Source organism: Scomber japonicus, chromosome 8 (genome assembly GCF_027409825.1).
Source record: "Scomber japonicus isolate fScoJap1 chromosome 8, fScoJap1.pri, whole genome shotgun sequence".
NCBI classification, from domain to species: domain Eukaryota; kingdom Metazoa; phylum Chordata; class Actinopteri; order Scombriformes; family Scombridae; genus Scomber; species Scomber japonicus.
In genome coordinates, this window is record NC_070585.1 from 29,885,574 (window position 1) to 29,900,843 (window position 15,270).

Consider the following 15,270-nt stretch of genomic DNA (forward strand, 5'->3'; position numbering starts at 1 on the left):
AACTGGGGAGGGGTCAAAGGTCATCGATCAGTGGGCAACCAGAGAGAATCAGGGAGGACATTCACATGTTTCAGCAGAGACAGAGGTTATCAACCTGCTTTATAAAACCACCTGTTGTTATGTGACTTAACTTTACCGCATAGATAACATGAAGACGACTGAGGCAGCTTCATTTTCACTGAAGGCTGTCATTGTTCATTAATGCTAATATAAATATCAATAATTGATTAAATACAGTTAAATAATTAAGTTCAATTGAAATTCAAAAAAATGAAGGAATGAAATGTGTTACTCAGGTCCAGCAGATACATAAATATCATTAAAAATAGACTCTAATATAAATAATTAAATAATATATATTTAATTTAATAATAATATATCTGCTGATGTAACAGCTGAGTTTGTTTATTGGTGAAACTGTAGTTAAATAAAAAGTTTAAAAAGCTAGTAAGGGAACTTTTGAGCTTGACTTTGCTACTTTTACTTTTCCCCAAAGATCAATAATAAACTAGCAAATGGCACAAAACACACAAAAGAAAGAAGTGTTGTCGGTTTGGTCGTGAAAGTGTCCTCGAGTAAGATACTGAAACAACCAGATTACTCAACATGTGCCAGAACGTGGAGGCTGACAGTGATAAAACCACTTAATATCTGCTTTCATTTTAAAAACCACATTCAAAAAAATGTTTCCTTTTGGGGACATTTGTGCTGTTTTAATATTCATTGGACAAATTTATAAGCACAATTATTCTACTGGCAAAGCAAAATAAGGATAAGTGCCTCTGGAAAAAAAAAAAAGTGCTATAGTGACTCACACCTGTAATAAAAACAATATAATACCATTTCTTGCGACAATGTGATAAAGAATGTGTCAACTTCAGGCTGTTTAATTTTCCAGTCGAACAAATCCACCTTTATTACTTTATGATTATTATTATTATGTGTTTGTTATTCAGAGGAGGAAGAAGAAGAAAAACAAAACATAAAAAAAATGAATGAAGGTTTTTCAGGGTGATTTTTCTCTTTAAATATGAAAGTGTTTGGATCATGTTGACCTTTGCTTTGATTATTTAGTGCCTGTGGGGGGAAACTCAGCGTGGCTTTGATCAGCTCTTGTCTCAGACCTGTGTGTGTGTGTGTGTGTGTGTGTGTGTGTGTGTGTGTGTTTTATTTACTCTGCAGAGTTGCGCTGCAGGTGTGCGGGACTCTTCCACGGCTCCCGCTGCGAGCTGCTCGACAACCCGTGTTCCTCCCAGCCGTGCAGCCATGGCAGGGTGTGTGTACCCAAAGCTCAAGGTTATATGTGTAACTGCTCCCTGGAGAACGCTGATGCGCGGTAAACACACACACACACACACACACACACACACACACACACACACACACACACACACACAGGTTTTTAATGCATATGTTTTGCATATTCTTTATGTGAACATGTGTGTTAGATTATCCTTCAAGAGCTGATAACTAAAAATGTCATTAATCTGGTTCCACTGGAGAATATAACATGGTTTAGAGCAAGAGGGTCAAACATGAGGCCCGCGGGCCAGAACAGGCCCACCGAGGGGTGCAGTCAGGTCCACTTTCCATCCTGTGTTCTTTTCCTTCCTTCCATCTGTCCTTCCTACTTTCCTTTTTTCCTTTCTTCGGTCCTTTCAACCTTCCTTTTTTCCTTTCTTCTTTCCTTCCATCTGTCCTTTCTCCCTTCTGTTTTTCCTTCCTTCCTTCCGTCTGTCCTTCCTTATTTCTTTCCTTTCTTCCTTCCTTCCTTCCTTTCTTTCTTCCTTCCTCCCTTTCTTCATTCTTTCCTTCCCTCTGTCCGTACTCCCTACCTTCCCTTTTTCCTTTCTTCGTCCATCTTTTTAATGATCCGGCCCACATGAGATCAAATAGGTCTTTATTTGGCCCTTGAATGAAAATGAGTTTGACTCCCCTGTTTCAGAGGCTCATAGAGAAGATTAAAAATGACTCCTACGTGTGCTTTAATAAAAAGATGGATGATTTATAATTGATTTATCTTTAAAGCTGAATTAACTGATTTTTATTTTTGATCATTTAACCCTTACATACTGTTCATATTCTGACCTGGCTTATAATTAGTGCCTATAATAATATTTGAACCACAAATGTATAGTGAGTTCATGTTTTCTTTAGATTTGACACAATTATAGTCAAAATACATTCACAATCACACTATATTATGACCTTTTGTTATCTAAAACATACCCTCTATGTGCACAAATATATTGATTTTGGACAATCCAGGCAGCTACAGGAAAAGCCATAACATTTCAGACTTAAAGAATGTAATTTATATGATATCTAATTACTTTTTAAATGCTTTCAAAGTGGGGCAACTTTGGCCTGAACAGTATGTAATGGTTAAGCACAACAAAGACATATTTACATTAAATCTGATACAAATGGTGTTTGCACAAAGTTGCCCGTTTACACATCCAGTAGTATGAATATTAAATACTCATAGTTTTGGACTGTTGGTTGCTGTGATGAGAGACCGTTCACGATATTCTGGCATTTTATAAAATAACCAATGATTAATTACAGCCCAGCAAATCGAAAAAGAGGAAAGAGACTTCTCGTTGTTGAAGATAACTGCTGTCAGAAACAGATGATACACACCCACAAAATCATAATTACACACACTGAGGTATTATCATGTTTCAATGAGGCCCAACTAAACAAGAAAACCCGCACAAGCCTCATTATATGCGGCACCACTTGCACAGAGGCACGAACTCGCATACCGAAAAGTTTGAATTTGCATGTATATGTGATTGAATGCACTTATTAAAACTGTGCACACACACACACACACACACACACTTTCATCACCGTGCAACCGGCTAGTTGTATTCCACTCACATCACCTACGGCCAGCGTAGAGGAGAGTCACGTTCAAACAAAATCACGGCATCATTTGCATATTGCTGCTTTCATTAAGGCCGCCTGTGGAATTGCGTGGTTCCTCGCGGGTATTAACGGCGGTGCGTGTTCCAGGTGGAGCTTTGATTAACTCTGTGTATGAAAAATGACTGCTGCCCGTTTGTAATTGTGAGAGGTGGGAGTTAGCCGTGTGACTACAACACACAGATACATGTTTTATCATGTGTGTTGTTTTTTGTTTTTTTTCTCTTTTTAAATTGAATTATCTGAACATGTGTGTCATATAGTGCAGAGGACAGAATCACTTCACACCAGTGCTGGACTCTCAATGGACATGAGTGAAAATTCATCTATCCAAACTAGGCTTGTTCATTATTTACTCCATTAATCAATAATCAATAATAACTTTTATGAATAGAGCATCTTTAACCTTTGTGTTCCTCCCGGGTCAAATTGACCCCGTCTGTTTTGACTGTTCCTTTTTTGACTTCCTTCTCTCTTTCTTTCCTTCCCCCTACCTTCCTTTTTTCCTTCCTTCCTCCCTCCCTCCTCCCCTCCCTTCCTTCCTTCCTTCCTCCATCTTTCCTTCCTTCTTCCTTCCTTCATTCCTTCCCTCCTTCCTCCCCGTTTTCCTTTCTTCCTCCTTCCTCCCTCCTTTCCTTCCTCCCCTCTTTCCCTCCTTCTTTCCTCCCTCCATCCTTCCTTTCTCTTTTCCTCCCTCCTTTCCTTCCTTCCTCCATCTTTCCTTCCTTCCTCCCTCCCTCCTTTCCTTCATCCCTCCTTTCCTTCTTTCTTCCTTCCTCCTTTCTTTCCTTCCTTCTTCCTTCCTTCCTTCCTCCATCTTTCCTTCCTTCTTCCTTCCTTCCTTCCTTGACTTGAGGACAGCAGGAGGGTTAATATATAAAATGCAGCTAGAAGTGTTTTACAGTCAAAGCGATAAAACAAGAGCAAACAAGTACAGCAAGTAAAATTAAACAGCATAGGCTTAAAGAATAACATTAAATAAGAAGAGACCAAATTACCTTTTAAGAACTCCTAATTAGTCGTTTGATCTTTAAAATGTTCAATCAATGTTCCCCAAAGTCCAATAAGACATCTTTAAATGATATTGTTTTGGCCCACAGCTAAAATATATTTAGTTCATTATCATTAAAGACTAAATAAACCAGAAAACATTCAGATTTAAGAAGCTGAAACCAGAGACCCAAGCCTTTTTTCTTTACAAAAAATATGACTAAATGATCAATTACTGATTATTTGAATCGATAATCAAAAATAATGGATTCATTTTCTGTCAATCTACTGATCGATTTATGTTAATTGTTTCAGTTCTGATCCAAACAGACTAAAGAAACAAGAAACACTCAGATTTAAGAGGCTAGAAACACAGGTTTGAGCCTTTTTCTTTAAAGAAATGACACTAAATGATCGATAATCATCAAAAATCAAAAATTTCTAGTGATTAATTTTCTGTCAATCAATTTATATTCTAATCCAAACCCTGTTTATTGCACACAACAGTTCATTAGAAAAGTTTCCTCTCTTTGTAAAGTCCTTGGTCAAAGAGAAAATAATGAATGCTGCATTTTGCTGTGTAACTGCTGGAAAACAGTGTGAGGGCAGTCCAACGAGGGGATTCAACACCTGGGAAATGAACGGCTACAGCTGAACACCAGGCACTTTTTTACGGAAGACAAAATGATAGGTTTTTGTCAGTATCGCAGCAGCGGCGGCGGCGGCACTTAGCAATCAGAGCTCTTCCAGCAGATCCTCTGGGTCATGTTTCATGCATGGGGGCCCGAGGAGATGAAGGCCGCAGCGAGTCTCTGTGTCATCAGCCAAATTTAACCTACACTCTCCGGCCAAGGTGGCAGCCCTTTGTGATGCTCCCGTTCCCACGCTGCTGCACTCACAGATACAGCACAGCAAACACTAACTCTACAGAGGGAAGCTGCCTGATTGTGGCCCAAAATTTAGACAATTGCATGAGCTGTAAAGTCCAACTGAGGGGAAAACACACAAAGGCTTGGTGCTGCTGTTAGGGGGCAAACTTTTCTAACTTTGAACCAGTTTATTTTGTCATATTTTAATTACAGCTGAAGGATAATTTGATTCTTTTGTAGCAGGAAAAAACAAAACGTATTCTCATTGAAAGCATGTTGGTTCCTCGTCATCCTCAGATCCTTTTTAAAACTCGGCTTCTTGTGTTTCTGCAGGTGCCACAATCAGCTGGAGGTCAGTCTGTGTTTCCCCAATCCCTGCGCTAACGGATATGATTGCAAAGTATCTAAAGGCGTCTTCCACTGCGACCCTCTGCCTCAGGTCAGCCACAACAACTATTAAAAGATTCATCAATTGTTACAACCAAGCGGGATAACCATCAACCTTCTCCTCCGTCTTTCAGGTTTCTCCTTTGTTTGGCTCTATTGAAATCCTGGAGATCAGTGCCAGTGTGCTGGGATTACTCTTCCTGGTCGCCATCTTCGTTTGCATCAGGAAACGTTACGTTCAGCATAAAAAGAAGAAGCCCGTCTGCGTCCAGGACTCCAACGGGTAAGAGATTAACCCTTTCATACTGCTCCTATTCAGGCATTTCACAGTTTAAACTCATAATTAGCTTCTATACATACTTTTGGATCCACAAATCAATCATGAATAAACTCATTAGTCATTAATAAATTGGTGATTCATGCAGAGAGAATGCATTATTTAGTTTTTTTAATAAATATGATTCAAAACCTCAACAAAAATATATTTAAGCTACACAAAAGCATTTTTAGATAGATGAAATATTTCTAATGTCTGTATATTCTGGGTCAGATGAGGACAAGCAATCAAATATCTGGCTACAAGAAAAGTTTTTAAGGTGTTAAATTAGACCCAGAACATTATGTAAGAGTTAAAGGATGAGTTCAGTTTTTCAAGTGTGTCTTAAGAAAGCAGAGAGAGTGCATTCTTTAATAAATATGAGTCAAAAATATGTTTAAGCCGCACAAAAGCATTTTTAGGAAGGTGAAATATTTCTTATGTCTGTATATTCTGGGTCAGATGACGATAAGCAATCAAATGTCTGGCTACAAGAAAAGTTTTTAAGGTGTTAAATTAGACCAAGAACAGGATGTAAGAGTTAAAGGACAAGTTCACTTTTTCAAATGTGTCTTAAGAGAGCAAAGAGAGGGCATTCTTTAGTTTTTTTAATAAATGAGTCAAAAACTGCCGCACAAAAGCATTTTTAGAAAGATGAAATACTTGTATAATTATATTTTGTATGTTCTGGGTCACATTAGGATTAGTAATCACATGTTTGGCTACAAGGAAAGTTTGTAAGGTGTCAAATTAGACCCTGAACACTGTGTAAGGGTTCAAGGGTAAGGGTCTGAAGCTCAGAGTTCCTCAATATATATCTGTTGGTCTGAGTTATAGTAATGGCTGTAAAATCCCCTAATTCCCGAGCCACTTCCTCTACAGGATGTTGAAATGCTGCTCCTTCTTCCTCTTCATAGTTTCTTCTGCCACAAATCAAATGTTACAACTTCTCAAGAGTCGATTTTGTACAATCAGAGAGAGTTTGTCCTGCGGCGCTCTTGACTTTCTGCACTGTGCATCGTGATAAAGCTCTCATGCATCCAGAGGAAAGCTTGAAGGTGGCGAGGGGGGGAGGGGGGGGGAGGGGGTGGAAAGTAGTTATCAGGAAGAGAAAGACACTGGAGGAGATTATTATTATTCTAGTAGTAACAGAAGTTCTTCAATTATAAGCAGTGTGAAGTTGAGCGGGGATGCTCGGCGGAAAAGCTCCCTCTTGGAAAAAAGATGTTTTACTAAAAATTACTCAGCTCCTCCAGTCTTAAAAACTTTGTCCTTTTTCTTTTTTCACAATATTGATTTTTTTTTTTTGCCACTGGAGAGCAAAAGACCCAGCTTTTCAAAAACAGAGATGAAACATTGAAAAGTAAAAAAAAAAAGGAGCTGGATAGTAGAGGAAGTTGAATTTATCTCTTTTTAAAACTTCTCTTTTTTTAAACATGTGCAGATATTTCCAGCCTAATTTGGCCAAGAGCCTCAAAGCCGACAACCAGGAAGTCAACCCCATCGAGATGAGCTCGCTGGTCGGTAGCAACCACAACGACCTCGACCACACGCCGTTCAGATCGCTCCGACCGCATAGCCAGATCTGTTCGTCAGGAGGCGGGGTTTCCTCACCCAAGACGCAGGGGCCGGTTGTGTGCAGTGTGGCCCCGAACCTTCCCGCCAGGCCGCCGTCGAGCTCTGACAACGACTCCATCAGGAAGAACCACTGGGACATGGACTATGAAGGTACGTGTGTGTGTGTGTGTGTGTGTGTGTGTGTGTGTGTGACTTCTTACCGAAACAACTTTCTTAAACATTAACAAGATAATCATTGAACATTTATTCCTGTGATGAATTTATAGGCTTTGAGTGACATTCACAATTTCCTTGAGCTTAAAATGATGTTTTTTTTAATTGCTTGTAGCCCAAAATATTAAAAAAAAGACAAAGATCAGTAATAAATCTTCACATTATCATCAGCTGGAACAAGTATATTTTTGGCATATATGCTTGAAAAATGATGATTGATTGATTATCATAATAGTAGCAGATTAATTTCCTGTTGTTCATCGTTATAAACATTACAAAAAAAAAAACCTTGTACCTTATTTGACCGTCATGCTTCATGATTTATATCAGTGAGCTGAAAAAATCACACTGAGAAAATGTCCCAAGTTAATACTCAATATTAATTAATACATCAATCATATATGACAATACAATGGAAAATGAAAGAAGACCTCTACGTATCGACAATATTCAATCCTGCTGCCTAATTTTTGTCAAAATGTCAGAAAATATTCTCACCATTGTCAAATTTTAGTAATTTTCATATTGTGTTAAATATCAATATTGCTAAAAGTGATTTTAGGCTACATGTTGTAAAATGTCAGCAAATGGTGACAAATGGAAATCAATGGTCCAATAGTCCAACAGTCTTAAATAATTGATTATTTGAATCAATAATCAAATCTAGTTGGTGATTCATTTTCTCTATCTCCTAATCGATTGCAGTGTTTCATTAAAACGATTTTAAAAAAAAAACATACTCAATATAATTAATTAATACATAATAAATCATACGTAATGTACAATAGTGTCTGCACATATAGACAGTGATCACTTTGTAAAGCTGCTGACACATTTCCTAAAAAGGTCGAGTAATGTTGAGTAGGGCTGGGCGATTATGACAAAAAAAATCAAAAATCACGATTAATTGAACTTTTAACCTCGATTACAATTAATGAAGGATTATCTCCACCCTTGATGAACAATTATGTATTTTCACAGTTTCTTTAGTTTAGTATTTTCCACTGCTGCCCTCACACATGAGGATCTTTAGGGAGTGAAAATAAAGATGTTTTAATGTCTAGTTTACTTGATTAGAACTATGTAAAGATCATGGTTTGGGTTAAAATCATCACTGGAGACAAGTTTTCATATTCCTTAAAGATATGCAACCTTTGCTGTCATGGCAACAGTGAACACCACCATTAATTGACATGAGCAAGATTATCGTAATCAAGGTTAAAAGTTCAATTAATGGTGATTTTGATTTTTGCCATAATCAACCAGCCCTAGGTGATGCTGTAATATATAAACCCTGATATCAGTTGAGACTTTGCATCTAGATTGAGGCAACTATCACTTTAGTAAGTTACTGGATTTTAACATCAGTTTTGTATCAGTGGTCTGATTATTTTATTTCATTGTGACACTTTAACTGAAAACAGGCTGAATCCCATCATATATTTATATTATGATATTAAATTAAACACAGTGAGAGATGACTTGTATCCATAACAACAAAGAAAAACCTTCCAGCGAACGAGCCGATAAATCAGAGCGGTGCACTTAGACAGCGACACAGAAGGTCAGGACGGGCTGAGCGACTCCAGTCATTCAAGGGCATTGTAAACAATTATTTAAATGTCGCGTGGAGTGAAGCATCATGGGAAACACCTGACTGCCCGTACAGTCATCCATCAGCACGCAGACGCTGATTAAACTGCGGGAAGATAAAACATTCATAGACGACGACGGCGACGGCCGACAGATGTGATAACATCAGGGGAATAAAGTGATTTCTCTGTTTCATCTCTCAGCACATCTTTACTTTCCACTTTCTCTTCCTGTGATTGCTTCTGCTTTTCATCTTTGTCTCTCTTCATATTTTTTTTTTCCATGTGACCGTCTATATTCTATACTTCTATTTTACTTCTATAATGCCTTCCTTTATTCACTTTATTTATTTCCTCTCTCCTGTCATCCTCTCTCTCAATCTCTTCTCCATCTCTTTCGATTTTCTCCGCCTCCGTTCATTATTTATATTTCTCGCCCCTCTCTCACATCTCTTTCATTCGGCCTCACACAGGAAACCACACAACGCATTTGTCCTTAATGTGCGATGTGCATCACGTCCCGTCGTATCGCTGTGAGGAACGACGGCAGGTTTTTTTTTCGTTTTGTCTTCACAATTTATTGGAGTATTTTGGCGTGACCATTTATAAATCAGTTGTTAGGAAAATTCTCACAGTCCCACAGCTGCCTCAGGATCTTTATACAGGTTATTATCCTGTTGGTGAGCATCTTCTGTTATAACACCTGACAGCTCGGTTTAAAAAAAACACCTGTAATGTGAAGTCTCATCCATCCCTGACTGACTGTGATGCTCCAGGGAAAGCCTTGGTTTTTTTTTTGTTTTAGCATCTAACTTTGTCAAAACTCCAATAACACAAATGCTAAATTATCACTAGAATATTGTTAAATCTTCATCTGCAGATTCCCAACAGCCCCAGATGCATTATATATGTATGTATCAGGGTTTATAGCAAAAAGAAGAAGGCACATTCAGGCTTGAAATCAATGTAATATTGATGTAAATATAAATAGGGATGTTTTTGTTTCTGTATATAACTATAATTAAAATCACAAAGTAATTACATTAATGGGAAATGTAATAAACTGGTCCAGTGTTACTCTGAGTTTAAAAGAAAAGCATTTTAATTCACTTTTAATTACAATTTGCTTGGGAATGTTAATTTTGACAACGACGTTGTTACACTCAGAGTATTTACAGTGTGTGTATTATATTTCTCATGCAACAAGGGGGGGGGGGGGGGGGGGGGGGTTAAAATTTAAGATCTACCTTTAACCCTCCTGTTGTCCTCGGGTTAATTTTGACCTGGGAGGACAGGTGTTCACTCCTTACTCCTTTCCTTCCTCATTCCGTCCTTCCTTCCCTCCCCTCCCCTTCCCCCCCTCCCTCCTTACTCATTTCCTTCCTCCCTCCCTCCCTTCCTTTCTTCCTCTCCCTCCCTCCCTCCTTTCCTTCCTCATTCCTTCCTTCCTTCCTTTACCTGAGGACAACAGGAGGGTAAAATGAGGCCTATGGACCATAATGTGTAAAACCTGTGGTAATAAGTTGGAATGAAGTTTGGCTATAAGGGTCTTTTTTTAATGCTCTGCAGGAATCCTGATGTACACTTATTTTTGTCAAATTTCTAAAGCATCACGTCCAGATGGCTCTGTTTTGTAAATCTCAATCATGGTGAAACCTGAGCTCCATTATCACTCCCACAGTCACCCATAAATTAATGTAGACAAGCCATTAATCACCTTGTCCTTGTATATCAATGATCCTGCCCGCTCTACACTTACTGGACCCGTTAATGAAAGCAATTTTAACTGATCTGTTCTCCGACAATGTCAGAGCAGCTGTTGTTAAAGCACAGCTATAGCTATTTTTAGTGCCTGTGATATCAATTCACCGCATGTATATCTGTAAACTGGCGTCGCCTTTGATGTCTCAATCATCATTTTAGATGTCAGAAATAATCTGATTTAGTTTATGGCACCATTACTGAGACAGACTTCACTAAGTGCTTCACAGTAAGGGATATAATTAAGAGAAAATTAATGTTGTACTGAGCAGACTAAGGACCAAAAAACATCAAACAAACAATGTGATACTTTCTAGAGTCTGTCTCTTACCTCTTACTTAATCTTCATCTTTTAATATCACTGTAGAATATGCGGTGTGCACCCATGGGTTCGCTCCTCTTTGGGTGGTATGTGTGGTTTTTGGACCCTGAACATAAACTTCTTCTTTATACTCAGTTGAAAATTCAAAGAGTGGAATAATTATCCTTTTAATAACAGTTTTTGGAGGTGGTGATTATGACTGGCAGGTTGTTTTCGCCCGGGTTTAAATGACAACTTAATACAGTTTAATTGTTTTTTAGGGAACAAGCATCAACAACAGACAAGGTTGAGAAGTTCAGACTAAAAGGATATTAGCTCTGCGTGAAAGCTAGTAGAGCTCCAGGCAGAAAAAAAAAACTCAAACTAGGTTCAACTTCTGCTGCAACATCATCCAGCAAGATGTGCAACACCTTGTAACGTGAACGCTGCTTTTCTGCCGTTTACCTCGCAATAATCATCCCAAACCAAGATGAAATGATGTAATGCAGTCGTGATGAGTTGGCAGAGTTGTAAAAAAGACTGGTTTTGAAGTCTGATAAGCAAAAAAACATGAATCTGCAGCTTCCTGGATCATATTTCATTGGTTCGCTGGTTCCGTCGCACTGTTTTAATGCAGAATACAAAGTTCTTCTTCTTCTTTTCTTACTTCCCTTCATTTCCTCTTGTTGCCCATCTTTTTTTTTTTATCTTTCCTTTCATTCTCCAAATCACAGTTCATCTTGGCTTCCTTCATTTATCATTCCCTCTATCTCTCTCGGGCCCATTTGTCTTTTTCTCTTTCCCTCTATCACACTTCTCCTCTTTTGTTCTCATGTCATACTTCCTGTCTCTCTCTCTCTCTTTCTCTCTCTCTCTTTTTGTGTGCAGCTTTTCTTCTCTCTCGCTCTCTCTCCCATGTAACAGATCAATACCGCTGAGCCGTGACTCATACATCCACTGCTATGTTGTGGAGACAGATGAAGAGAGGCAGATCAGGCGTTCTTCATGCCATCGCTCCCCAGGCAACGCCAGCCTGGCAGGTCGTTCATCTGCTTGACCTTATCACACTGAATAAAAAGGACACATTCCTGTAGTTTCATCACTTGTTATCTGGCTCGTCGTTAAAAGGCGACGGACGGTTCGTCCTTCGACCCCTGACGATAAATCTCTCTCGCTCTTGACCACACCTGAATCTCACGATAAGCAATACAGGTGACCTCTCCCTCTGCGATTCCCAAAAAACTGGAGATAAAACTAGATAAAAGATAGTATCAGTTGGTATTAGGGTGGGAGGAAAAAATCACTGCTTCATCACCAGTTATCTTTAACCCTCCTGTTGTCCTCGAGTCAAGGAAGGAAGGAAGGAAAGGAGGGAGGAAGGATGGGAGGAAGGAAGGAAAGGACAGAGGAAAGAAGGAAGGGACGAAGAAGGAAGGAAGGTAGGGAGAAAGGAAAAGAGGGAGGAAGGAAGGAAGGAAGGAAGGAAGGGAGGGAGGGAGGGAGGAACGAAGGAAGGAAAGAGAGAAGGAGGGAGGAAGTAAATAAGGAAGGGAGGGAGGAAGGCAGGGAGGAAAGAAGGAACAGTCGGGGTCAATTTGACCCGGGAGGACGACATGAAGGTTAAGTGGTGATCAAATGTTTCAAGATGTTGAAATTTATGTGGTGATTGGGGGAAAAAAGGGTTACGATTAGATTCGAAAGAAGAGGAAAACATCTGTGCAAAGTTTTATGACTGAACAGTAAGATTTTGTGCAGCTTTGTTCAAAACTGCCACTAATCATATGGCAGTTATTTCTGACATTGCTTCATCACTGCTTCATCACCAGCTATCATTAAGTGATTAACAGCAATCAAATGTCAAGATGTTGAAATTTATGTGGTGATTGGAGGGGAAAAAAAGGGTTACGATTTGATTCGAAAGAAGAGGAAAACATCTGTGGAAAGTTTTATGTGCTTTGTTGAAAACTGCCACTAACCATATGGCAGTTATTTTTGACACTGTTGCACTAAAAATGATAAGTAATGTAATATATAAAGTCATAAAGCTGGCGATATTGTAAATGCAAATAGGATTTTTATATAAGTGTAGAAGATCATCAGATTTACAGTTTAAGATGAGTGTGCCTTTATGTGCAGAGCTGTACATTTATAGATGAAATCCTAATTTAAATGATCCATTTCCAAGGATTTGAGTGTTTAAGTTAGAAAAGACTAAAGACGTTCCCAAACACTTCAATGAGAGTAACTGGCACTTTATCTGTGGTTGTGATTTCAGCCAAACCTCAAAATGCAGATTTACTCACAACGGCTCCGTTTAGACGATGAAAGTTGGCATCAGATCCCCCTTTCATTCTTTCATTCTTTCATTCTTTCATTTTCTGATCTAAGAACTTCATTAACACTCAAAGTTGAAGAGCGCGGCTTGAAACTGATCTGCAGTTTAAACATGAACAATGTTACAGACGGCTTTCCTGTTCTTTTCCTTCCTTCCTCCCCTCCCTCTTTTTTCCCTCCTTTCTTCCATCTGTCCTTCCTCCCTTCATTCTGTTTGTCCATCTTTCCGTTCTTCCCTCTCTCCTTCCTTCCTTCCTTCCTTCTTTCCTTCCTGTGCTCTTTTCCTTTCTTTCTTCCTCCCTGTCTCTATTTCTTCCCTCTTTCCTTGCCTTCTTCCTCCCTTTCTTCCTTCTGTTTGTCCATCCTTCCTTTCTTCCCTCCCATCTTTCCTTTCTTCCTTTTGTCTTTCCATCTTTCCTTCCTCTCTTTCTTCCTTCTGTCCTTTCTTTCATTCTGTTTGTCGGTCCTTCCTTTCTTCCCTCCCATCTTTCCTTCCTCCCTTCTGTCCTTCCTTCATTCTGTTTGTCCGTCCTTTCTTTCCTCCCTTTCTTCCTTCTTTCCTTCCTGTCGTCTTTTTGTTTCTTCCGTCCTTCCTTTCCTCCCTCCTTTCTTCCCTCTTTTTAATGAATATATCTCTGACTTAAAGCTTCAAAGGTAAAATATAAAACTCGTCCACTCAAACAAATAAAAACAAAACATTTGCATAGACGATAATTCCATCCACCTTTTCACGAGGCCTTGAATTACTTCTGACTGCATTATATTCTCACCAGAGCTTCAGTTTGCTCTAAAAATCTTTAGGTGACATTTATAATCAGTGGCGGAGCCTGCGGCAAAGACCCGAGCCGTCGTCCTCTGTTCTCTGCAGCATCAGAAAAAAAACACAACTCTTGTTCTCAAAGACGCATTGAACTGAGCAAAGTGCTGAAAACCTTCTTTGATGTCTATTAAGCCTACAGAAGGATTAGAGATTTAAAGATTTGAAGTCAGATTTTTTTTCTCCCTCTTTTTAGTCAGAAACACCTTTTTCTATCGTTCTCTTTCATTCATGTTTCTCTTCATCTCTCTCTTTTGTTGTCGGTCTTTTACTTTGACATTCATCTCTCATTCGCTCCACGTTTCGCTCTTTCTCTCTCGAACTTTTTCCACCTGATTGTCTTTTACTCCTCCCTTCTTTCTTCCACCATATGTCCCTCCATCTCCTGTCTTTTGTCCTCTCTTTCTCCCTCTCTTCCTTTCTTTCTAACTCCCTGTGCTGCTTTGTCTCATTTCCTGTCTGTCTCCGTGTGAGCAGCTGGGAGTCTGTTTAGTATTCTCGGTAACTCGAGTGACAGCAGGAGAGTTTTTTTTAAAGTTGTTTTGTTTGAACAAACTGTATAATTCGTTATACGCTTTGTTAGTTTGAGATTTTGGGGGATGAAGAGCAGGAATTTGAAGTGGTAATCCTCAAGAATCCTCATTTTGTTGTCAGATTTTGTGCTCATCGCTGCAGGGCGTTTCCTGTCAGTCAAACAGTGTGAGCTGAGCCGCTTCCCTTTTTGTTTATTATTATCATTATTACATTTTTATTATTATTATTCAACTTTTTCTAAGCCTAACCACCCACTGTGGTTAGACTGCTCATACCCAAATACCCAATATTTACCACAGTGGAAACAAATAAATAGTTCACTTTGTATGCCTGACGATGCGTTTCATGATTGAAGTATGAGTTGAATCTCCAGCTGGGTTTCATTTTCCCACTTTGTTTTGCTACTGATAGCAAAAGGAAACTTATCTTCAACACCTAACTAAACTATTTTTCTCTTTTTATTCACGCAACAAAAGAAGTGAAGTTCCTTGAATGTTAAACGTTTAAACACACGGGTCGATCCAAAATGAAATCAAAATGAAGTCAAAAAATGGCAAATGGCCAAAATTGGTGAGCGTTAGTAGCTGTCTAACCCTTTAACTGTTTATAAAGCGTAAAGTATATATTATTGACCAATTCTGTGTTCG

General features: G+C 38.9%; 1 protein-coding gene across 1 annotated transcript in view; it reads left to right on the top strand.

Moving 5' to 3' along the window:
- Positions 1-15,270, top strand: part of fat2 (FAT atypical cadherin 2) — a 117,046-nt gene that overhangs the window by 98,330 nt on the left and 3,446 nt on the right. The window contains exons 24-27 of the mRNA XM_053324155.1: positions 1,183-1,336; positions 5,124-5,229; positions 5,312-5,460; positions 6,938-7,221. Of these exons, the coding sequence (XP_053180130.1) occupies positions 1,183-1,336; positions 5,124-5,229; positions 5,312-5,460; positions 6,938-7,221 (693 nt within the window). The remainder of the gene's footprint in view (positions 1-1,182; positions 1,337-5,123; positions 5,230-5,311; positions 5,461-6,937; positions 7,222-15,270) is intronic.